Source organism: Lissotriton helveticus, chromosome 11 (assembly GCF_964261635.1).
Source record: "Lissotriton helveticus chromosome 11, aLisHel1.1, whole genome shotgun sequence".
In the NCBI taxonomy this organism is placed as follows: Eukaryota; Metazoa; Chordata; class Amphibia; order Caudata; family Salamandridae; genus Lissotriton; species Lissotriton helveticus.
The window spans coordinates 940,832,607-940,857,905 of record NC_136072.1 but is presented as its reverse complement, the minus strand read 5'-3'; the positions used below and the strand labels follow the sequence as shown (position 1 = coordinate 940,857,905).

At 48.5% G+C, this 25,299-nt stretch overlaps 2 protein-coding genes across 4 annotated transcripts in view; one reads left to right on the top strand and one right to left on the bottom strand.

Annotated features, from left to right (window-relative positions):
- Positions 1–25,299, bottom strand: part of LOC144792329 (solute carrier family 2, facilitated glucose transporter member 11-like) — a 594,529-nt gene that overhangs the window by 356,195 nt on the left and 213,035 nt on the right. The gene's annotated exons all lie outside the window — the stretch shown is intronic.
- LOC144792328 (myosin light polypeptide 6-like) lies at positions 829–15,923 on the top strand. 3 transcript variants are annotated; one of them, XM_078667284.1, is made up of 6 exons: positions 829–1,056; positions 6,774–6,963; positions 8,104–8,204; positions 8,745–8,918; positions 11,385–11,480; positions 15,310–15,923. In XM_078667284.1, exons 2-6 carry the CDS (start codon positions 6,911–6,913, stop codon positions 15,312–15,314), a joined length of 429 nt encoding a protein of 142 aa, XP_078523410.1. In that variant the 5' UTR covers positions 829–1,056; positions 6,774–6,910; the 3' UTR covers positions 15,315–15,923. The 3 variants fall into 3 exon arrangements, with proteins under 3 accessions (XP_078523410.1, XP_078523411.1, XP_078523412.1); XM_078667285.1 differs by having other exon boundaries at positions 841–986; XM_078667286.1 differs by lacking the exons at positions 6,774–6,963; positions 8,104–8,204 and having other exon boundaries at positions 841–986.

Here is a 25,299-nt window from a genome sequence, read left to right as displayed (position 1 = left end):
GACGAAATAGCAATGGTGACCAGACTCTTAAAAAAAAGAAAAATTATGTGCAATTGCAAGGCGAACTCTGTTTCAGAGAATACTACAATGACCAGCATGCTGTTGTCAAAATGAGTCATTCGATCACTCAGGTGTAACCAAATTTGGCATTTCTAAGTATTTAAATGAAGGAATCATGAGCCATAAATCACTGCTGCAAAGGAGAATCGTTGATGAAATGTCGATGACGAACAGACGATACACTCCATGGAAAAAAAAGCAAATAGTAAGTTGAAATAAAAAGTGGCCACTGTTTTAAAGGCTTTTTGCAAAGTTTAATCTTTTTGTTTGAGAAAACCGCATAACTGGTATGGAAGAACATTGTGATTCTTTCTTTCCCTCATTCATATAGAATGGTAAGAATGTGTTAAGAGCAACCAATAGAAATCAAATGAAGTTTGGGTTCAGTGCCTCGCCTCGCCTACGAACAAAAGCAACGCACAGCAGAGAATGCAAATAATACGACCAAAATACTCCCCTATTATTTTATATTCTATGTGTAATACAAAGAAGTATAAATATTTTGTTTCACTTTTCTCCAGTAAAACGCGAAGCCTCGAAATAACGGTGTTCCATAATCCACTGTCCCACATGTGGCATTGTACCCCCTATCGTTGTGCGCATGCGCACTAATGGTGCGCATGCGCATATTAATTTTCATGACGTTTTTTTCATGACGTCCCACTACCCCGCCCATTCGGGACTGTATCCCCTGTTTGTGCACACATTTACGTAAGTGTGGGTGGGGCCAGTTGTTCTACGTTGCCATGTGTAAACACTCATTCATTGGCTCATCAACTGCTAGTCAGCGCGCTCTCTTAGACGACAGCCGAACTTGTGAGGGTTGGAGCTGTGAGTGAGGCGCCGCACGCGGGGAAAGGTGCTGGGGGCCGTGTGCGCAGCTATGAGACTTCCGATTTCGCTCTCAACGACTCGACCCGATCGGAGTGAGTGGACCTTTGTGCTCACACCCTGTGCTGCCCGCTTCTAGGAGCATCCGTACCATTGTTCTGAGAGGTAAGGGTTGGCCCACGGCTCCGGGAACAACTCATGTCACCGGCTGCATTTTCGCGGTGGTGGCAATTGGGTGACTTTTTGACTGAATTTTATGCGGGTGTGGTGCCTCTCCACTTCATGTACTCGGGCTTTACTCACGAGCCACAGCCTCAAATGTAATATACCAGCTGACCGCTGGCCTATTGTCCCTCCCAGTCCGACCCTGGGGCAGCATCAGTCTTTCAGCTACACAGCAGTTAAAAGAGGCCAACTCATCCCCAGCCCTACCAGCCTTTCAGAGACACGAGCATAGCAAACCCAGAGACTGGCTGACTGCTCCTCAATACTACTGGCCTTTCAAAAGCATGGAGGCGCACATGTCGCAGACACGCAGGAGTGTGATGAGTGTTGCTGGTGTGGATTCAACCCCAGCCCTACTGGCCTTCCAGAATCAAGAGGCTACCAATCCGTCAGAGGCAGAGGGGCATCTCGATTTTCCGAACAAAGGACAGACTCCGTTGGCCTCTCCAAGCCCTGTCCGCTGTGTTCAGACTCTCAGCAACAACAGCCTTTTAGAGGCCGCGTCGTGTGACTAACGCCCTCGACAGTACTGGCCTTTCAGAGGCGCCACTGGCATGACTGATCCCACCAAGCGCTAGCCGGGTATCGTAGGTCGATGAATACTGTTATTTAAGAGGTCAGCTTGTGAGCTTGTCGTGTGGTTGACTCTTCCCCAGCCCCATCGACATGGTCCCAAGGGTAGGCTGTATGTCAGAGGGTTTCTGATGCGGGACCGAAGCGTGACTGAGCCGTCACGAGACAGTGTGAGGTCCAGCTACATTAACCATGTACATTCTTGATCAAGGCCTGCTTATGGTCTCTCCAACCTCTCTACGAACAAGGGTGGGGTTTCTGTGTGACTTCTATCACTTGGCTTTTCTCTTTCAGCAACCTGCCCACCTCACAACAACCGAGACCCCCTCCCTCACCTTTACCTTGATCTTGCCAGCATCTCTAATCGCCCAACGGGCCCCTCCTTTACATTCTACCTCCCCAGAATTAATCTCATAACGAGAAATGAGGCATTATTTATTGAGAAGTTTGTGTGAACAGTGTGTGCCCTCCGTGTCACCCCAGAGCACTAGCAGGTGGAAAGAGCAAACCTTATTGTTGGGAGGACTCATTATCATGTAGTCAGGCAGGGGGATGAAACATGTTCGATATTACTCAGCACAACCCTTGTCCACAAACCATCAATTCCCTTTGAAGGGAAGTCTGAAAATCTATTTTTCAGTAGTTTTCTGAACTTCAGGTCGTTGACTTTAGCTTCTGAGCTGGCTTCAAGGGTCTCTCAGAGGGGGAACATCCTTAACAATGACTTTGGAGACAGATTCCTGAACAACAACGAGTTCTGGAGTCACGTTAGCAGTGATGCATTGTGAACTGGACGTCTCGTGTCACTTCCATGTCTCCTCCCTCCTGCATTCACCTCTTTCCTCCAACACCAGAGCGGATTTTGACACCATATTTCATTATGTAGTGTACATGCACCACCGAACAAGTTCCACAGCACCGGGAAATGTGAAGGTAGCATGATGGAAAGTGACATTAGCACCGCAGATAAACACGGTGCCAAGGAGAGTAAACATCCATACATTCAAATCGCTTTAACCTCGGAAACGTGGTCAGCTGTGCTTTGTTCAGTGTTACCATTACGATGACGCGCTTTCTTGCACGAGCTCAATAATCGTTATTGCTGACTGAGTTGATGGGGTCTTTGACACTACACTTTGGAGGTCTTCAAATTGATTGTTATGAATAGTTAACACTCTATGGTGACAATTTTCAATATTAACCTGTTATGTGACTCCGGCGGTAGTAAAAGGGAGGGGGCAGCATTTCTCATTTCTCGCCTAGGGCAGCAAAACACCTAGAAACGGCCCTGGGGGCAGCATGTGGCCTGGGGTGGCGCGGGCGTCCCTATCCTCTTTCAATACAATTGGTCCGCCGGGGAGAAGGCTCCAGTGTCGCCCCAATATGCAGCGCAGCGGCGGGTGCCCTGAGCGTGTGGCCTGGGGTGGGGGTGGCGCGGGCGTCCCTATCCTCTTGCCGGGGAGAAGGCTCCAGTGTGTCCCAAACGGCATCCCCCGACCTGTGTCTCCTACTCGGGGGATGCCGCCGTCGTTCAATCTGCGGACTGCGCCTAGGGCGGGGGATCTGCTGTCCGACCCCGGAGCATGCCTGGCATGAGGTGCGGGGCGGGCGGAGCAGTGATGGCTGCTCTGGAGGGCGATTTAGGGGTGGGGTGGGAGGCGCTACCGTGCACCCTCCTGTAAAGATGAGGCCCGCAATCAGAAGTATCAAGTTGTCAAGATTAATTTAAATAGACACGTTTTTTATTGTTTTACAAACTTAGCACACAACGTTACCGGTGTCGTGTTTTACCACATTAATAGACTAACCCTGCATGTCCCACTATTGGAAATATAAATTCGTCTGCTAGACCCCTTATACTTTAACTGATGCTTTAGCCCAGAGCATCTTTACAACTAAACAACGTCATTCTTATACCAAAACGTCCATTGTGGACATGTGTAGAACCTGTAGGTCACAGGCTCGATCCTTCCGAGGTCATATCAGTCAGTTGGTGCTATGGTTAGCAAATATTTTCCCACATACAGACGAGAAAAATTGTATAAAGTGTGCGTCATGTATACTTATTATTAAAAGTTTGTTTGGTAATGCACGAACCCGTTCAGAAGACGTCAGTGGGACCATTACACTGGAAAAAGAAGTCAGAGGTTTATTATGAAGGAAAGCCTTATCACCTGTTGTAGCTCTAAAGGGCTGATCCCACAAACAAAATCCCCTTTTGTTGCACTACCCTACACAGCCACACACACTTTGATTCCATTACTGTGCAAACTGTACTAATGCAGCTTCCCTTTGCCGATCCAGACATTCATTTTAAATATCAACTTTAAAAATACTGAATTTAGTGAACTCCACGTTACTACCAAGCGGTAGCCGGTGACCTGCACGGACAGGTGTATGGTTGATATGAAGGTTTTAACTTAATGAAACCTATTTTGTTTTCTCATACATTTAAAGTTTTCAAGGGCGTTCTAGGGTATGCCGTAATGCTAAGCTATGGAGATTTCTGGCTATACACTCGATTACTTCAGATAATATTTCACACCCCAGATCCTTCCCTAAAGCCTTTACGGTTAACAGCGCAAAGTGCTTTGTTGTTGGCCACATAAACCACCAACATAGAGTGTTCTGCTACCATCCACAGAGCGCTCGGTAGAAGAGCAGACGGGTAGCACCGACCCTCTCCCCCCCCCAGCCAACTCGGGTGTCACCCCCAACTTTGTGCCCCCGTCTGGGGCACCCGAGAGCAATGTCAGGACACCCCGCTGCGTCCATGTTGCACTCCAAGAGGCCTTGTCCCCACCCTGCGGAGTTACGAAGCTTGCCCCCCCCCTTCCTCCGGACTCAGTCTAGAGCTCTCAGGCCAGGTTACTGTCCTGAAGAAGCCCTCGGGAGCTCGCTCGCGCTCCCCCATCGCACGCACCGCGGGGGCTGCCGAAGCTAACGCCAATGGTCCAACCCCTCCCAAACCTTGGCCCGGTAACTACCCACGATTAAACCCAATTTAAGCGAGACCGCCCCATCTGAAGGCCCGAGCACGGACTCGGCGTCACAGATTTGGGTATTAGGAGTGCGGTAGGTGCAGGTGCTGGTACAGCCCTGCCTCCGTAGGGCCCCATGGCTGGAGAGTCCCTCAGCTCCCACCATGGCCATGGTACACTCCCTGCCTCTGCAGGCCCCCCATGGCTGGAGAGTCCTGCAGCTCCCACCATGGCCATGGTACAGTCCCTTCCTCTGCAGGGCCCCAGGTCTGCAGATCCCATTGTGGCCCTGGTACAGTCCCTTCCTCTTCAGGGCCCCAGGGCTGGAGAGTCCTGTGGCTCCCATCGTGGCCCTGGTACAGTCCCTTACTCTGCAGGGCCCCCAGGTCTGGAGCCCTGAAGCTCCCATCGTTGTCCTGGTACAGTCCCTGCCTCTGCAGGCCCCCCATGGATGGAGAGTCCGGCAGCTCCCACCATGGCCATGGTACAGTCCCTTCCTCTGCAGGACCCCAGGTCTGCAGATCCCATCGTGGCCCTGGTACAGTCCCTTCTTCTTCAGGGCCCAGGGCTGGAGAGTCCTGTGGCTCCCATCGTGGCCCTGGTACAGTCCCTTCCTCTGCAGGGCCCCAAGGTCTGGAGAGTCCAGCAGCTCCCACCAAGGCCCTGGTACAGTCCCTTCCTCTGCAGGGCCCCAAGATCTGGAGAGTCCTGCAGCTCCCACCAAGGCCCTGGTACAGTCCCTATCTCTGCAGGACCCCTAGGTCTGGAGAGTCCTGCAGCTCCCACAATGGCCCTGGTACAGTCCTTACCTCTGCAGGGCCCCCATGGCTGGAGAGTCCTGCAGCTCCCACCGGTGTCATGCAACAGTCCCTGTCTCTGCAGGACCCCCAGGTCTGGAGTGTCCTGCAGCTCCCACCCACTCTACCGCCCTCACTCACTCTACCGCCCTCACTCACTCTACCGCCCTCACTCACTCTACCGCCCTGACTCACTATCCCCCTCCCTTACTCTATCGCCCTCCCTTACCGCCCTCACTCACTCTACCGCCCTCACTCACTCTACCGCCCTGACTCACTATCCCCCTCCCTTACTCTATCCCCCTCCCTTACTCTATCGCCCTCCCTTACTCTATCGCCCTCCCTTACTCTATCGCCCTCCCTTACTCTATCGCCCTCCCTTACTCTATCGCCCTCCCTTACTCTATCGCCCTCCCTTACTCTATCGCCCTCCCTTACTCTATCGCCCTCCCTTACTCTATCGCCCTCCCTTACTCTATCGCCCTCCCTTACTCTATCGCCCTCCCTTACTCTATCGCCCTCCCTTTCTATCTATCTATCTATCTACCTCCCTTACTCTATTGCCCCCCTCCCTCTCTATCTATTGCCCCCCTCCCTCTCTATCTATTGCCCCCCTCCCTCTCTATCTATTGCCCCCCTTACTCTATCGCCCTCCCTCTCTATCTATCGCCCTCCCTCTCTATCTATCGCCCTCCCTCTCTATCTATCGCCCTCCCTCTCTATCTATCGCCCTCCCTCTCTATCTATCGCCCTCCCTCTCTATCTATCGCCCTCCCTCTCTATCTATCGCCCTCCCTCTCTATCTATCGCCCTCCCTCTCTATCTATCGCCCTCCCTCTCTATCTATCGCCCTCCCTCTCTATCTATCGCACTCTCTCTATCTATCGCACTCTCTCTATCTATCGCACTCTCTCTATCTATCGCACTCTCTCTATCTATCGCACTCTCTCTATCTATCGCACTCTCTCTATCTATCGCACTCTCTCTATCTATCGCACTCTCTCTATCTATCGCACTCTCTCTATCTATCGCACTCTCTCTATCTATCGCACTCTCTCTATCTATCGCACTCCCTCTGTCTGTCTATCTATCTATCGCCCTCCCTTACTCTATCGCCCTCCCTTACTCTATCGCCCTCCTTCCCTTTCTTATCTATCGCCTTCCCTCCCTCTATCGCCTTCCCTCCCTCTATCTATCGCCCTCCCTCTATCTATCGCCCTGTTCTCTTCTCTTCTCACGTGCTGATCTGCTGCTCTCTTCCACCCTGCCTCCTTCTCTAACTCCCTGTTCTCTTGTCTTCTCACAGGCCGGGCTGGCTCCGAGCTCGGATTCCTTCAGAATGTAACTTCCGGTTGGGCGAAGTTTGTTGTGATGGAGCGGAGCAGCCAGGTGTTGTAATTACTCAGTGAGTGTTTGTCTGTCGGAGGCGTCCTGAGCCGGGATATGCCGGACGGAGAGCTCACCCCCTCGGTGCCACCCCTCCGGCTTATGAACAGGTGGGCGCTGGATTATTTTGTAATACTGGGCGGCTGAGATGCGGAGTCGGTGCTGGATGAGAGCAAGGTCTGGACGAACGAGTGGCTTGGATGAACCTGAAACTCTCACCCTGCACTGGACCTCGACACCCGTCACTCACACTGGACCCCAGCACCCGTCACTCACACTGGACCCGAGCACCCCTCATTCACCCCTGCACTCGTTATTCACCCCCGCACTCGTTATGCACCCCCGCACACGTTATTCACCCCCGCACTGGTCCTCGGCACCAGTCATTCACCCCTGCACTGGACATTGCCATCACCACAGGACCTCTGCAGGAATCACTCACAACTACACCGTGTCTGCCTCCCGCCACTAAACACTGGATCTGAACACCCCCACTCACCCCTAGATCTGAGCACCTGCTACTCACCCCTGGACCAGAGCACCCGCCACTCACCCCTGGATCTGAGCACCCGCCACTCACCCCTGGATCTGAGCACCCGCCACTCACCCCTGGATCTGAGCACCCGCCACTCACCCCTGGACCAGAGCACCCGCCACTCATCCGTGGACCAGAGCACCCGCCACTCACCCCTGGACCTGAGCACCCGCCACTCAGCCCTGGACCTGAGCACCCGCCACTCAGCCCTGGACCAGAGCACCTGCCTCTCGCCCCTGGACCAGAGTACCCCCACTCACCCCTAGATCTGAGCATCCGCCACGCAGCCCTGAACCAGAGCACCCGCCACTCACCCCTGGACCAGAGCACCCACCACGCACCCTTGGCCAGAGCACCTGCCACTCACCCCTGGATCTGAGCACACGCCACTCATCCGTGGACCAGAGCACCCCCCAGTTGAAAATTAACTTGGGTGAATCTGAAGGAGCTACATTTTAAGGTGTATTTCAGAGTGCACAGTCTGTTACGATGAGACCCAGGGGCTTATTATGTCTGTGGTGCATTGAACCTAGGGGGCAAGTCAGAAGTGCTCACTATATCCTAGTTGGCTATTATTACTAAACCTTAGGCTTGCATTAGAGTCTAATGGGCCCCTTTCACATGGACGCAACGTGTTGCTTGTATCTGATTTAGGATATTACATCAAATGTGACAATCGTGGCAGATCTGGTATTAACATTGTTAAATATTCCAGGAGTTACTGGCGATTAAATTGTGGAAACATGATTTCTGGTATTCATGATGCAACTCTCCCCCCAGCAGCAAAGGGCAACTGGAAACCGGCCCGTAAATTAGGTATATATGCGCGTTTGCTGTCCTACCTCCAGGCTATTTCAAGCAATAATTGTTTAATAAATAGTTGAAATATTGATTTGCGACAGGAGGAACACGCTGTAGAAAATGTGACTCTAGTATGTGAGGCATTATGTATTGCGATAGGAATGGGGAGCTCACAGAAGTCCGCACATACTACTTATCCTTTGAATACACACACACACCCACTAAGCAATCTGTATCCTGTGCTCTACTCATTCCCCACACGCCAGCTTTCTACTCACCTTTCACCCTCAGCTCTTACCTGTGCCCTCAGCTCTTACCCTGTGCCACACATTGAATTGGAGATCTCTGCCTCGTTCACAGTTGATAGATGGACCATATCAGTAATATTCATTGGCAGTCTGGGATGGGACAAAACCTGACTGGAGGTGGTAGGGGGGTTTTGGGGAACTTGGACGATCACATTGTTTAAAGTTTGTCACTGTTAATGTGTACTCGCCAGCCTGGCATGCTGCTGCAGCCGGTGACTGCTCCTCTGAACTCTTCTCTCCTTCCCAGAGCTTAACACCAAGATGCTTGGCTTTGACGAGTTCTTGCCCATGCTGCAGACAATTGCGAAGAACAAGGACCAGGGTACCTACGATGACTTTGTGGAGGGGCTGAGGGTCTTTGACAAAGAAGCCAATGGCTCTGTGATGGGCGCTGAGCTGCGACATGTACTAGTCACTCTGGGTAAGAGGCCATTTTGGCACAGTACTATTTTCAAGGCAGAATATAATTGACTGCTGAACTCCCCAGCCCCCCTGCAGTGTTCAGGGCCCCCCTTTCTGATTCCGAGCTTAGATTTCTACTCGCGTCTGGATATTACAGTTAATGTGCCCTGTTTCAGCCTTACAAAGTGTCCTATCAATCTCATTTAACTGTACATTCTTTTGGGGCGAAGGGAGGACGGGGACACGTTGGGTTACAAGTGGTTTTTGGATTGCCCCTTCTACAGGCTAGAGCTTTGACTGACTAATAGTTAGTCTTGGTGAGCCATGTCCTGGAAATTGGTGGCGTCCTTGTCTTGTGGGTAGCGGCCACTTCAGAACATCTGCTCTGTCTGGTTTTACCCTGGTGGCTGGCTAGTCTCACCAGCCAGTGCTGCTTCTGTGGCGGAAGTGTATTTGGTGGTTAAGTGCTGGGACTGAAGCTGTGCGTGCTGCTGCATTCTGGGCAGTTAATCTGGAAGGTGTTTGATCGAAGCCTGTGTGCATTTTTGTCCTTTCCTTTGTGCAGGTGAGAAGATGTGTCTGTGTGTGTGGCTCTGTCTGTGTGTGTGGCTCTGTCTGTGTGTGTGGCTCTGTCTGTGTGTGTGGCTCTGTCTGTGTGTGTGTGGCTCTGTCTGTGTGTGTGTGGCTCTGTCTGTGTGTGTGTGGCTCTGTCTGTGTGTGTGGCTCTGTCTGTGTGTGTGGCTCTGTCTGTGTGTGTGGCTCTGTCTGTCTGTGTGGCTCTGTCTGTGTGGCTCTGTCTGTGTGTGTGGCGCTTCTGTGTGTGGCGCTCTGTGTGTGTGTGTGTGTGTGGCGCTCTGTGTGTGTGTGTGTGTGGCGCTCTGTGTGTGTGTGTGTGTGTGGCGCTCTGTCTGTGTGTGTGTGTGTGTGTGGCGCTCTGTGTGTGTGTGTGTGTGTGTGTGGGGCGCTCTGTGTGTGTGTGTGTGTGTGGGACGCTCTGTGTGTGTGTGTCTCTCTGTCTGTGTGTGTGTGTGGCGCATAGCGCTCTGTGTGGATAGCTTTTTTTTGTCGGTGGCTCTATGTGTGGGTGGCTCTGTCTGTGTGAGAGTGGCTCTATATGAATGTCAGTGCAATCCATCACGTCATTAACAATTACAGACCTTCACATCGCCAACACCTTGGCATTGGTTTGATAGTTGAAATAATTGGGCAGTGTGGTGGTTATAATATTAATTATGGGTGTCTCAAAATAAAGGCTTTGTCAATGTGAAGGGCATGTCTTTGAAATTGGATGGCCTCTTCTCCCTATTTCATTTATTTCCAAATCCTTCGGCTCTCACATTGACCAATCTGTGTCCTTCAAAGGGCATGTCCAGTAAAGAGCACAGACATCGGAGTCCCAGCTTACATTAAAGCACATTATCAAGCTTGCCCTTCATCTTAAACATTTGTGGTTCACGTTCCAGGTAATTGTCTTATCATTTGCCCAATGAGGCCCCACACTACTCTCCCACAGTTCTCATTAACACCTGTCAAAGTTTCTCTTACGCAGTTGCTTTTCTAATCGCCAACAACAGACAATGTGAGCTTGTTTGCCCTTCTTTGAAATAATTACATGAGTTCCCTCTCCATTTCATAATCCACCTCGAAGTGTGTTGTGTGAGCTACAAGGCACTTCTCTTGAGTAAACCTGAATACATTGCCTCTAAACATGGCTGGTGGACCAAACACTGCTGGCAGTTCATCTCTGGCTAGGTTCTGTTATCTGCCGACATTCCATTAAATTTCGAGGCTGCTGTTTCATGATACTTTGATTTGCATCTCTGCACCACCACTGCCATGCACACACACACCACCACTGCCATGCACACACGGACACCAAAAACAAATTAATGCAAAGCATTGTCATTTACAATGCCAGTAACTCAAACTTAAATGCTGCGAGACCTATTGCATTGCAAATGCTTGTTTTCTATATCTTTGCTTTTGAAGCAATTGCACCTCCTCGTCTTTATCTTACGATGTTTACAGCTAAAGAACGAGCGCGTCAAAGGTCTCGCATTTGAAAGACTTTGATCTATTTGCATTGTAAATGACAATGTTTTTTTATTTGTGTTCAGAAAATCTACCAGAGGTTTTTCCAACCATTCAATCAGACTCTGTGTAACCCGTTGCCTTGCAGTCTGCCTTGGAGTCCTGCTCGCCTTGTCTCTTGGCTGTGCTCTTTTCCCTTGAGGGCTTCAGGTCACGGCCTGCTTGATGGGGTTTGATTGCTTGCTTGTGGAGGGAGCGAGATTGCGGGTCATTCCCTAATAAGAGTCCCTGGTGTTTTTTAAACGCTTATCTGGCACACCCTGGTGGCAGAGTAGTTTCTAAAGGGTTTCTGTCCACATTGAAGGCCTTCTCTTCTAGGTTCCAACCAAGTTATTGTAGTTGAACTAGCAGTATGTGTATAAATTAACGTTTATTTATCTAAAAAAAATTCCAGGCTTACAAGGAACAAATAAAAAGGGAGAGCGTACTCACTGCTACAAGTATCCTAAACAACCCAACAGTCAAGTCCCGGTACGAACAGTATGCAAAGGTAAGATTTTTAGGAGCCATATCTGAAGACATTGAACCTATTGCCTCAAGTTGAATAATTGCTTGGCCAGTTAAATCGGCAGTCCAACTTTTTCTATGAGAGCTACCACAATGGTGAGTGACCATGCCTTCCAGAATTATTGTTCTGACTACTCAGATGTCTGTCACAATTAAAGTTTTACAACCCACTGAAAAAGCCAAAGGTTCCAGGGATGTTAGTTTCATTTTTACCCACACAACCATAGAAAAGTCAGCACTTAAAATTTTAATAGGTTTTTAAAAAAAAGCAATTGCCCATGAGGAGGTCCCTCCATGTGTCCTATAGGTTCAGGATACCTGTATCCTGACTCGTGTTTTCACACTGTCAAACCCCCAATCTTCCAGGGTATTGGTGAGCTGCCAGTAGATTCAGAGCTATCCGTTGGAGATGTCTGCTTTAAATATAAATGTAATCCAGCAAATTCTTTATTGGTATTTCTAGTAAGTATATTTCTGTTGCAGTCTTGTATTCAACCAGAAATATGGCCATTCTGCAGTTCTACTTAAAAGCGAATTTCACACCACACATGGGTAACCCTTCAGCCACAGGCATAAAAGCATCAACAGCTTACCTTCTCTTTCAATAAAACTTCTCAATCTGCCCAATCTACCTTCTCTTTAGGAATGCTGGAAATCTCACTGGATGGAAAGCAATTTCCTCCAGCTGAACGCTGCAAAAAAGGAGGTTCTGCTCTTTGGAGATGCCCCCTCCTCTGGTCACCTTCCTGGTGGCCCCCAGAACTAGGCACACCCCGACCCCGGCAACCACAGTCAAAAACCTCTGTGTTCACCTTCAACAGTCCCTAAACATGAAGAAACACGTTACTCACACAGTCTGATCCTGCTTCCACACCCTTAGCTTACTAAGGAAAGCTTTTACTTATCTCCCCGACACAACAAGGAAAACCCTAACACAGGCCCTGATACCAAGCAAGCTGGACTATTGCAACACCCTATTGATCGCAGCAAATGAGTCCTCCTTAAACCGATTGCAAATGATACCGAACACAGCCGCCTGCACGGTTCTGAATGCTCCCCCCAGATCAGCTTCCTCTCCCCTGCTTCATCAGCTACACTGGCTGCCCATACGACAGCGCGTGAAATTCAAGATCTGCTGTCTCACACACAAAGCTATCTGGGGCAATGGCCCACCCGATGTGGTAGATAAACTTTGGCGCTATTACCCGGCTCGGACTCTGCGCGCCAGCTCCCAATCGCTCCTCAAAAGCCCCAACATAAAAAAGGCTAGACCAGGAGGCAAGTCCTTCTCGCCCCCTTCATCTGGAATCAACTACAGCTGGCCCTAAGACAGTGTCTGTACCATCTTAAATTCAGAAGACTCCTGAAAACTGCCTTGACAGAGTGAGCGAGTGAGAGTGGGAAAGGGAGACAGTGAGGGAGTGAGAGGGAAAGGGAGGGAGGGAAAAGGAGTGACAGGGGGAAAGGGAGACAGTGAGAGGGAAAGGGAGGGAGGGAAAGGAAGGGAGGGAAAGGAAGGGAGGGAAAGGGAGTGAGTGAGGGAGTGAGAGAGGGAGTGAGAGAGGGAAAGGGAGACAGAGGGAGTGAGAGAGGAAAAGGGAGACAGGGGGAGGGGAACAGAGTATGGGAGAGGGAGGGAGAGTGAGGGAGGGAGACAAAGAGAGAGCAAGAGATGTGTGTATCCCGGGTCTGGTGGCTCAGTGGACGAAGGTGTCCGCTGCAGGGACCAGTGATCAACCTCATGGTCAGTTTTTTTTTTTGTTGCTCTAGCCCTGCCACCTCCCCCTGTAGTATGTTTATCTAGGGACCTGTATCGATACTCCTATTCCTGACCCTTGTCCGGTTATGAATCACTAATATCCCTACAACAGCACAGAAACCCGTTTCATAAATTAGTCATAGCGCATGCTGTCACATTAAGCAAGCACTATTCCTCCAGCCCCCTAGAAAGCACACAGAGTTCTTAAACAAATCCAAGCCTCCGCGACCTGGGAAATCCCCGCCCGCTATGTTTTGATTTCGTCCGAGAACTCCTGCGAAGCACTGTAAGAACGACCAGTTCTTAGTGACATCTTTATTGACGTCTTATGTCCATCCTTACGTCAAACCCAGCACCTCTCAGGTATAAATATACCAACGTTGCCCTAAGCAAACACACGGTGGTGATGAACCTGGAGCAGCGACTACTTGCCGGAGAGCCCAGCTGATGCGAGAGCCCACGGACGCTGCCCCTCCCCTTTTGACGCTCTGAGGAAGACGCTGTCTTTTCTCTTGCCGAGAAATCCAGCCTCCAGCGTTTCCAGCTCACCTTCGCGGGTGACTGGGATAGCGAGTCCTGAGAAAGAGATACCAGCCCTCTAGCCTTCTAAATCCCAGGTACTGAACTGACTAAAACCTTCCAGAGAATTCTTGAGTCAGAATCTTGGCAAAACAAACTTAACTTAAACTGCTACTTATTTACTCCCTCCCACGTATTAGGCTTAGGTCAGGTACACTGGGGTAGGCGTAGTTAGAAGCACCAGTTGAGTATGATTAGTCAATGTATATATGTATGTATATCTTTTATCCATTTTAAAGTATCATATGGCTAAGAAACCATATCAATGCTTTTACAGTATTGTTTTATAATCCTGCTTTTACTATATGCATTCTACTTAACCCTAAGTATTGCAATTGTAGCGATTCATTTCTCTTGTATGAGAAAAGAGACTGATCAATAAATAACACCTTTTATTGAAAACGCCCGTCTCTTCTTTTCTCTACAATCTGGTGAAACTAAGTATGCACGTATTGACTGAGTAAAATAGCTGTCTTTTGTTTTCACACGACTCTAGAGATATACTCTTAATCAGGGAGAGCAAAGTTGTCATGTTCTATGGTTGTCAGAAACTAAATCCCTTCTTGTCTATCCAGGGAGGTTAAAATCCTCCTCACCTATTCGAGAAAGTTTCTAGTGAACTCTGAGCTAGCTGGCACACAAAACTTAAGTCTAATATAGTCAGTAGAAGACCTAGTTAACCTCTGTCCTACGTCTATACTATTGAAGATATTATTCCAATGCGCAGAGCCTATTGGGAATATAGGAACTACACTACACCCCACTGACCCCGCCCCCACTGGTGCGGCCCTCAGACACAAACCACAGTGTAAATTTGGCCCCTGAGAGAACCCATGACCTATGCTGTGCTTCCAAGCGCTGAGCTACCCCCCTGGGGGTGATTCAAGCGCTATACACATTAAATAAAATCATTAATTAAATCAAACAGGTACACATGCTGCAAACGGATAAGTTAATTACCATCAACAATTAGCTTGCAGCCTGTAATGCTCTGGATGCACTTGCACCCTTCCTGCCACCAGGGCTCACACTGCATATTGAATGTTCAGATCTGTTTACTCCTTCCTCAGCTTTGCAAATAACACTTCTTCCGTACTGAGTTTCACCCAAAAAAATTGTAGTTTCGCAGGAAATGAATTTCTTGGAAATGTGATGCCCACCCTCAATATTCCAGTCATCGCCCCCTCTGTACAAGGACTCCTCGGAGCTCATGGGCGTTCATAGACCTGGCATGGATTTTTCCATCCTATGGTCTGTCTGGACATACTCTAAAATTTAGAAGTCCTGCATATGTTCTCCCCGTTGTAAGATGCCTTTTCTAATAATATATTCTTTCTGTTTTTTTGTGATCTGAAATCTGAGTTCTTTACTTGCACTGTACACAAGACTTTTGCTGTTACTTTTGTAATAGTTAGTGTGCATTTGTTCTGGAGAATTTTGCTAAAGATGGTTTAAAACTTTTGTTTACTTTTAGGGTGAGAATCCCTTTGAAATCGTTGAACAAACGGGAGAATCGGTAGTTGAGGAAACAACTGATGCGAATGATGAAGACAATGAGCAAAACTAAAAGGAGGACATTGATGGTGAAAACGATGAAAATGAGGAGCAGATAATGTGGAGGCAGAAAGTGCAGATGTGGATGATGCTGCTGACCCAAATGATTACTCTGGGGACTTAACAACCACTGATGAAAACTAGTTGAGAAACTGCCCTGAAAGACCAAACACTTTAGCACACTGCATTGGTGGACTTAAAGAACAATTTTCCGCAAAGTTGAGCAGTTCGTTCACCCTGCATGCATTGCACTTCTGTTTTAATTGCCTATGGGCAAACCGGTTTTAAGTTTTGTTTTTTTAGTAAACTAAAGCTTGTATTAAGCACAGCAAATGCGTCAGTATTCTTCCAGTGTAAACTGATTTGTTCATGGTTACGTTTTGAGTAATTTTGAGCAGTTGGGGTTCCAAACATTCCAATGTGATTTTTTTCCAGTTTTTAGCGCCCAATGTAGTGTTGTATATAATTCAAGCTGTTGTAGCAAAGAAACCCTGATTATGTCCTGCAGTAATAAAGGCTTACAACAAGATTATACACTTATTTTGCACCTCTCCTATATGGTACTGTCTACCTCAAAGAACGGGTACACTCAAGGTGGTGTATAATGTGTTTAATGCCCGGAGGTAGCGCCCCAGGGGGGAGCACTCGCCTGTTTAATGCTGATCAAAGGCTCTTTGCTGAGGTGTGAGATTGGAGAGGGGGCCGAGGGTATTCTGGGTGACGAGGTGTTACTGTAAGGCCTGGTAGCCTCTGGATAATCAGCAGAGGTGGAGATGGCAAGAAACATCCGCTCTACCTATGGGGGCCTTGTGACACCAGCTGGGTGATTCACCCACCGAGGTGTTCCTTTCTTGCTTTAAAGTGTTCGATTTGTCTTGTGTTTTTTCTGCACTTTTATTTAGCGCGAACCCTATCGTAAGATATTGCAGCGCTTTAAATGAACTCTAGTTACATCACACAAGGTCACTTTTTAAACCAGAAAAACAAGCATTTTCGCAAATTATGTAGAATATTCCATTTGTGGAGTGCTGCAGTCGGGGCCGGAGCTGAATTTTAATCAGGGGGGACTGCAGTGATGGACTGCAGTGTGTCTGCTGTTATACCAATGGCATAAATCACGCCGAGCCAGACTCTGCACCCACAGGCACCAGCTCCCAACTGTCAGGGTGGTCGGGAGGCAGCTGGAAAGGTCGGAGGTACCAGGGAGAGGGGGCTGGACACAGACAGGGACGGAGGAACCAAGGAAGCAAGAAAGAGCGGGAAAGACGAGGGAGGAAAGGAGAGGAGGAAGAAAATAATATGATAAGGAAGAAGGAGGAGGGGCGAAGAGAGGGATAAACGGAGGAGGGGGTTATGAGGGAGGAGAACAGAAGTGGATTGACAGAATAAAGACTACGGAAATAAAGCGCGAAAACGAAGGAAGCAGTAGAGGCGGGCATGCAGGGTGGAAGGAGTAGAGGGGAAATATCAACAGGATAGAAAGAAGAGAATGGAAGGAATAAAGCCGGGAAGCTGCACATTGGGGACACAAGAAATAAGGAGCAGAAGTAGAGACGGAGAAAAGCAGAAGCACAGAGAAAGAGACTGAAGAGGATGGGGCAATGTTGGAAAGAACGAGGAATGAGGTAAGAAAGAGAAAACCGGAGCGAGAACAAGGAAGGTGGAATGAAGAAGAGGAAATCAAATAAGGAAGGCAGTAATAAAGAAGATATGAGAATACAGGTGATGAAGTTGTAGAAAATATGGAGGAAGGGGAAGAAAGGAGAAGGTACACCAAAGCATGTAAGAAAATAAAAGATGCATCGAAGATGAAGAATGGGAGACAGGGAGATTGACATAGAGGAATACATGAAGGAGGAGACTGAGAGAAGGAGATAGAAATGGGAGGAAAGTGAACAAGTCAGTGTAAAGTGGTAGGTGGAATGAAGCATGGGCCGCAAAGAACACCAAATAAAAAGCGAGAAAAACTAGCTCTGGCATTGCGCGGAGTGGGGTGGGGGAGCGGCTTCCTTTCAAGTCTGATGCCGAGGCATGGTGTGGGTTGTGGCTGGCGATGTGCACGCGCCTGGCTCACATGAACTGAATTGAATCCGCAGTTTGGGGAGACTTTTCGGAACAACTACACAAACACAATTAGGAGGGGACCCAAGGGAAAGTTTAACGACCGAGCTCTGGATACATTCCCTACAGTATACTCATAACAACAAAGGTACCAGAGGGTCAAATAGTGGCAAGTGTACTCGGACTGGGACTAGATACTGATACCAGCAGCTACACCCTGACTCTTATAAAACTAGTAAGATAAGCCAAACCTGTGGATGGTCTTGAACACCCATCAGTCACCACTCGGAACCGCCCTTCATCATTTGGGGTTCCGTGAGAGACCCACACACCAAGATGTCTTATCACAAACAGGAATGGGCCGAGCAGATGACCATTGGTCCCTCCCCAGTCGGCACAGATGCCGGTTTGAAGTACCGACGGAAAGAGCGGTGCTTCACTTTTGCCCTGAGCCGCTGCCAGGTGGGGTGAGGTCTTCACACCTTACAATTCGGTGAATAACTGAAATTGTAAGAGGAGACGGGACATTGCACCTAGGAGTTCCAGGTGATATTTGTGCCAGTCTGTCTATTGATTCACTATTTGTTTATTTATTTCACAATTTGATTACAGGTTTTGGTATTCATTTGCTGCAGTAGCCATAGTCGTCAAATAGGTCCTGAAGAAAGCAAGGCATAATGGCCGTGAATTGCTGAAACATGTTGACCACGTTCCACCATTAGACAGTGTATATCTTTACCTGTCTTGACTATTTTTAATGTTGGAAGAGGAAGCATTATCCGAATAAATTTGTTCTTCACTTCCCAATCCAATTTTAACACACTTTTTTATTTTAGTTGCATTCAATTTTTGCACTGCACAGTCTTCTTTATCTCATCAGTCACACCCTACAACTACTCATAGTGTAGAGAGGCCACCCACGCTCCCAACAGGAGGGACCAATGGTCATCTGCTCGGCCCATTCCTGTTGGTGATAAGACATCTTGGTGTGTGGGTCTCTCACGGAACCCCAAATGATGAAGGGCGGTTCCGAGTGGTGACTGATGGGTGTTCAAGACCATCCACAGGTTTGGCTTATCTTACTAGTTTTATAAGAGTCAGGGTGTAGCTGCTGGTATCAGTATCTAGTCCCAGTCCGAGTACACTTGCCACTTGACCCTCTGGTACCTTTGTTGTTATGAAGAGACTTTTCGGAAGCCTTACTATAATCTCGCCGAACAATGCTTACGCGATGGTTTAGCGAGACCTAACAATTAATGTGTCCGTCTGTAACACAACTGGTGCTCATGTAAAGCGCTCTGATGCCTTCAGGTCTAGTTCGCGCCCCCCCCCCAACAAATGTATAAACTTCAAACAGGATGACTTCCTTCAGGAAGTCCTGCACTGCTGCAAGCTCCTCAGTCCAGGGCGGCACCTCTGAAACTCAATTCTTGCAAGAAGAATTGACAACCACCTCAAATTTTGAAAGCCTTCAAACCTGGCTGTTTATAGTTCCTTTAAGCTGTGGGACAGCATGCTGCTAAAGCACAGGGGGCACGGGTTTGCAGTCACAGAGGTGTAGTTTGGTCAGTAAGATTGGGGGTGTGAGCTTCAGATTTCCCAACAATTGCGCTGGCATTTAATGTTATAATACATTATACAACAAGAGAGGGACTAAAGTGGCAGTGGAAAGGGAGACACATGAGGATGGGTAGCGGTACTAAGTGAGAGAAAACACAATATTTTGTAAAATAACCAACATTTAAGAAGACTTTTAAAACAGAGAGGGAGACAGTGTATTTTTTGTCTGCATGTATGCAAACATTCCCGGTGAAATCCGACCGACACCTCACCATACCCGACTTAAAGCATCTGTACACAACTATTTACCAGAAAATGCATTTATTAGGGGGCTGTAGCACCACAAACACCCTGCCTCCCAAAGGTACGTCCCTGTGCAGTTGCATGCACGACCCTATCTGTACTCACATCTTTCTCCAGAATTTCAGATTTAAGGGCAGGTACATATTTGCCGCACAATGATTTTACAATGTCTCTGATTCTCACACAAATCACGCTCAGTACTTCCCATAAAAGCCAGATTACATCCCACATTCTTTCAGCCATGCACACCGAAAGAGCCTCCCTAGACCGTGTTGGCAATCAGAGGGCACCTTACATCATCGCTAGTGGTTTAAAGTGCTACATTAATTCTGCAATACAGAACAAATCAAGTCAAGTGACCAATAACTGTCCGAGGTAGAGGGATAGGGGCAGAGAAAGAACAAGAACACGAGAGAAGGCAGAGAGACAGCCAGAAAAGCAAAGACAGAGAAACTGAAAAGTGGAGTAGAGCAAGAGAGATAAGCGATAGGGAGAGGCAGAGAGAAACAAAGTGAGGGGGTGAGTGCGAAGCAGTGAGAGAAAGAAGAAGAGTGAGGGAATAAACAGATAGCGGCAGAAAGAGAGAAAGAGGAAACGATGGGTAGAAAAAGAGTGAGCGAGGAAGATAGTGCCTTACATCCCCGCCAGGGGTATACAGTGCTATATTAATTATGCACTGTAGGAGAGTAGGGTCTGCTTCCTATGGTCACCCCCTTTTTGCTTTTGCTTTACTGGTTTTCGACTTAGATATGGCTGTGGGCCTGCTAATCAGACCCCCAGCACAGATGCACTCTCTCTAAATTCAACATGTACCCTAGGTACAACCACAATTGGGAATTGGTTCACCTTGTCAGCCCCTGTAATAAGTGTACCCTAGGTACTCAGGGCATAGGTGTAACTAAGGCCTACCAGGGGCTGCAGCATGTATTATGCCACCCCTGGCTGGTCACTCAAATAGACACAACTGGCTGATCACTCCGCTGGGGCAAGGTCGTGTAATCACCCCTTGCTTAGGTGTAGTATCCCTATACCTACTTATATATAGACTCATAGTAACGTATAAGTCACTCCTATGGCAGGCCTTAACAATCCTGGAGGCAGAGTGCTTGGTTATATGTGAGATGGTGCTCTAGCATGAGCTGAGCCTGTCTGCAGCTTTCGGAACCATGTCCTTAAAGCTGTTCTATGATATCGCCTTACCATATACTCTTAAGTGCATTATAATCCTCGCGGTTAATGCTAACTTTGGTTTGGCTTTATCGAAACATGTCGTGTAAGGTGTCATACACTTTGGAATACTACCCCCTCGCCAATCTCTGGCGACGGGGGTAGCATTCCACCCCTCCAGAGGGAGAAGACATGTTGAACGTACTTACCCGGTTAAAGTTAACCAGAGCCCCAGCATCACAAAATGGATGCTGCTGCCACAGACACAAGTCTGGCCTCCTGCTGCTGGGAGTCCTTCCAGCAAGGGAGGCCTGGACAATAGGTTTCCTGCCTGGAGAGGTGGGAGCACCACCCCAGACAGGACTTTCTGTATTGGGACAGGGAGGGTTGACAAGAAACAGACACTGCCTGGAGCACACTAGGTGCTCCATGCATAGCCCCAGCTCTGGCGCCAAACTGGACAAAGGAAAGGGGGTGTAACCACCGCCCTTCCTGGTCCCACCCATAGGAGGGACCTAGTTAGCAAACCAGCCCCCTTTAGTTGTATAGAGGTAGGAGCTGACCCAGGAGACTTTAGATTAATCCTGGAATCGACTCGAGACGAAACTCTGGACCCTTCGACATTCACCTGAGCTGAAGACTGAAGAATCTCCCTTGTGGCCAAGGAGTGACCACCCTGGGCAACCAGGCACCATCCAGCGTTTAGTTTCTTCGACAGTGAAATGGATCCCAAACAAAAAAAAAGATGCTCCTGAGTGGCGCCGCGCGCGCCACTGCGAGCATATGTCTTCAATTAGGGCGGCCGTGTCTGGCTGCCATAATTGAAGACACATGGGCTTTGGTGCGCATAACAAACACCAATAGGCCATAGGCAGAGTTAGGCGACCGCCTATGGCCTATTGCGTGTTTTGTTATAAAACAGCACGCATGCAAAGCCCAATCAAAATGGACCTTGAAATGCACATGCACGAGCTATGTGGAATTTCAAGGTCCATTTTTGAAACCCTAGTAAAAGTGCTTTTCGCTCGCTTCGCTTGCATGCCCTAAAAAGGTGAAAAAGATATCGTACCTGATGACAAGACACTGGGTTAACACTCTTTTGTCCAAAACTGGAAAGATAGTGCAGAAATTACATGTTAGAATGATTAAGGAGCTGCAAAGGGGGTATACAAACACCATCACCCTAGTCAACACACACTGTCAACCAAGATTAGGCCTGTATAAGTTCCCTTTTGACTTAGGGAGTACACAAAACAACGGGGAGCAGAAATACTACCTGCTACCCATCAACGCCAGCAAAACCCTAGTCAACGCACACTGGCAAACTAGAACAGGCCTTTATAAGTTCCCTTTTGACTTAGGTAGTACACAAAACAACGGGGAGCAGAAATACTACCTGCTACCCATCAACGCCAGCAAAACCCTAGTCAACGCACACTGGCAAACTAGAACAGGCCTGTATAAGCTCCTTTTTGAGTTAGGGGGATACAGGAAACAACAGTGAGCAGAAATACTACGCCAGCCAAACCCTAGACAACACACACTGGCAAAGTAGATTAGGCCTGTATAAGCTCCCTTTTGAGTTAGGGGGTACATAAAACCACGGGGAGCAGAAATACTACCTGCTCCCCATCAACGCCAGCCGAGTCCTAGCCAACGCACAACAAACAACTTGAACAGGCATGTATAAACTCCCTTTTGACTTAGGGGGTACAGAAAACCACGGGGAGCATAAATACTACCTGCTCCCCATCCACGCCAGCCAAACCGTACACAACGCACACTGGCAAAGTAGATTAGGCCTATCATCACCGGATAGTATGTATGAATAGGCCATTATCAATAAGGGAAAGTATTAATTAATTAATATTAATCCACATTTGTAAAGCGCACAATCACCCGTAAGGGTCTCTAGGCGCTGGGGGCCGTCGGGAAGATTAAGCAAGCTATTGCCCAGAGTCACATGGTGCTGGGCTAACCTGCCGCCGGCGCTGGGGATCGAACCGTGATCCCCAGATTCCAGCGTCAGTCGCCCTGGCCGCGGCGCCACACCTCTCCCCATAAAGTAGAGAAAAACCCTTCCCCTGAGGAATATTCTGATTTGGGAGGGAGTGAACGGAATACCTAACGAGAAATATTGGCTCAAGCCTATCCATTCACCCTCTGTTGGAAAATAATAGTCTAAAACCCGGTCCATTGGAAAAAACAAGCGAAAAATCAATATGCACACATTTGGTATAAGAGCGCCCGCCATGTGGGGAAAATTAACCCCACAGCAGAGTCCCGTGTCATATATCCACCAGCTAACCTGGCCCTCTTACATTGAATGAATCGCAAGGGACTGAAGAACCTGGAGTTATAGGGGAGCGCCAGCAACGCAGTTAAGCGCCTGACAATTTTCCGTTGTTATCGGAAACTCTGAACCCAAAAAAGGTGATTGCTTACTTGACGACGGACATGCCAGAAACCTTGGTAATCAGGACACAACCCTTGGCCATGGGTGTTGAAGTCGGCATGGAGGTCTTCATACATCAGAAATGCTAGGATCTGTTTCTGCTGACAGTGAAGGTGTAATAATAATTCACATTGGCAAAGCGCAAACGATCACCCGTAAGGGTCTCGAGCTGTAGGGGTCGTCAGGAAGATTAAGCAAGCTATTGCCAGAGTCACATGGTGCCAGGCTAATCTGGCGCCGAGGATCGAACCGTGATCCCCAGATTCCAGCGTCAGTCGCCTTAACGCCACACCCCATGCCAATATAAGGCCTTAGAAGGGTGTCTAAGGGAAAAGGAGTCAACCCCTCCTTTAGTAGGAGGAACAGGAACCTCCTAAGTTGGCAGTAGCTCCGTTTACAATATATTGGAAAGAGCCAAAGAGGCTAATGGGAACAAAGGTAATAATACCAGCACCCAAAGCGCCCGAAGGAACCCTTGCACGGAGAGCTCCAGAGTGAGCTTCAAGGGGAAGTATGTGAAGGATTGCACCCTCAGACAATGCCAGAGAACGAGATACTGGATGAACCCCCTGAGGCATAGGGGAACGGAAGTGCAGCTGGAACTGGCCCTGATATTGTGTATTCCCGAAAAGGGACCGGAAGCAGAAACCCTGAAGCATAAGGGGTTATAGGCGAAAATGGCGATAAGAAGGTGCAAACGTAAAGGACCGTTATTATGACGTATCCCCGGGGGTCTAGGGGAAGGCTAAACTTGCCCCAAAAACTCCAGATACCTTGCCACAAAGTTAATGGTGAACGACCCCCCATGTGGCATTGATAAATCATCCATTTCCCAGAAAAGGGATTTACATCTCTTGGAGGAGAAGGGGTGAAAGACGTACCCAAAACCGTATTGTGGACCCTGCAACCCGCGGAGTCCCCAGAGAGACTGAACTATCTAGTACGACAGTGCTGGATAAATCCATCGTATTTAAGATCTAGAATCAGGCGGGAGTGGATGTCAATGGTAGGAAGAAGACCGACCTTGGCGGTAGGAGAAATGAAATAGGAAAAAAGAAAATGGATAAGAAACAAGACAAAACAACAACGCCCAAAGGATATGCGTAAATAATAATGATGGGCGGTCATAGGGCTTACCACACCGTGTTGAGGACTGTATACCTGGGGCCCTGGGGACCGACACTGGGACGGAAAAATCCCGATTGGCACCGAGTGCATTCTGGGGCGAATGCTCCTTTAATGTATGTTTCATCCTCCTTGTAACTCACCCAGCCTTGTAAGGGTGTCCGAATGTAATATTGTAGTGCCAAGCACCAATCACGCCCGTGTAAGGGTGTCAGAATGTACTATTGTAGTGCAAGGCACCAATCACGGAGGAGTAAGAGGGGGAGCCAACCCTTTGCACACCAGAAGTGAAATTAATAATATAACCGGCTCTTCAGCAGAGCTGTAGTCCAAATCACCCCACAAGGGCGTAAGAGCCATGTCTAGTTATAAGGAGCGTGTGTGCACTCCGAGGGCCCTCCTGTTGTTACAGCCGGTAAGGCGTAAGTAAAAAAATTGCTCCGTCTGAACTTGAGGCATTAGGAGCCTAGGAGCAATTTGGGAACACGAGCGAAGGGCGTAATCCAAACTGGTATAAATTGAACCTGATTGGGTTACGCCCCCGGCTCGTAATCGGCTCTAATCCTTCACTCAGCCACTTGGGAAGGCCTGTAGCGGATAAGCGCGAAACTGCGCCATGATAGGAAGTAGTCCCCGACGTACCCATGGAAGTACATTGTGAAGGTACTAGTTTGGGACAATATATAGTACCTACCTGCACTGAATACGGAACCCTTGGCATTAGTAAGATACCTTACCACCACCCGACAGTGGCGTAGTAGTAACGCTGGAACCCCAGAGCGGGGCCAAGCTCTCCCAGCCCCGTCTGGATTTAGCATCCAGTTGGGCCAACGTATGTAGAGTCAATCTGTAAAATGAGAGCACGCCATCTCCACACCAACGTGAGCGTCTTAAGGCTGCGTGACCGGAAGTGTTAACCATTTCGTGTTATGACACAAAGACATCGTCTAGGCAGTTGAGGCATGAAGCTTATTAATGCAAATTGCACAGGCATTGCAACTAGAAGCGCACATTGGTAAAACCCCACCGGTCAAGGAACATTTCAAGTATCCCGCCCGTGGGCGAAAACAATTCCTGGGGGGAACACTTAGTAAGCGTGAGAAACCAAGGGACAGTAAATAACACAGAAAAGCTGCAAGGTCCCTTCTATAACAGGTGGAAATACATATGAGCACATACAACAGAGATCCGTCAGGCCTTTATTGTAAAAGGGGTGCAAAACGGGTATAAAAACTAAGT

Bases quoted from the DNA above. Each gene is read 5' to 3' on its own strand.
- LOC144792328 (XM_078667284.1), top strand. From the start codon at position 6,911: ATGCCGGACGGAGAGCTCACCCCCTCGGTGCCACCCCTCCGGCTTATG. The intron at 6,964-8,103 runs GTGGGCGCTGGA...TAAATATTCCAG, and splicing joins CCCCTCCGGCTTATGAACAG to GAGTTACTGGCGATTAAATT. The intron at 8,919-11,384 runs GTAAGAGGCCAT...AAAAAATTCCAG, and splicing joins ACATGTACTAGTCACTCTGG to GCTTACAAGGAACAAATAAA.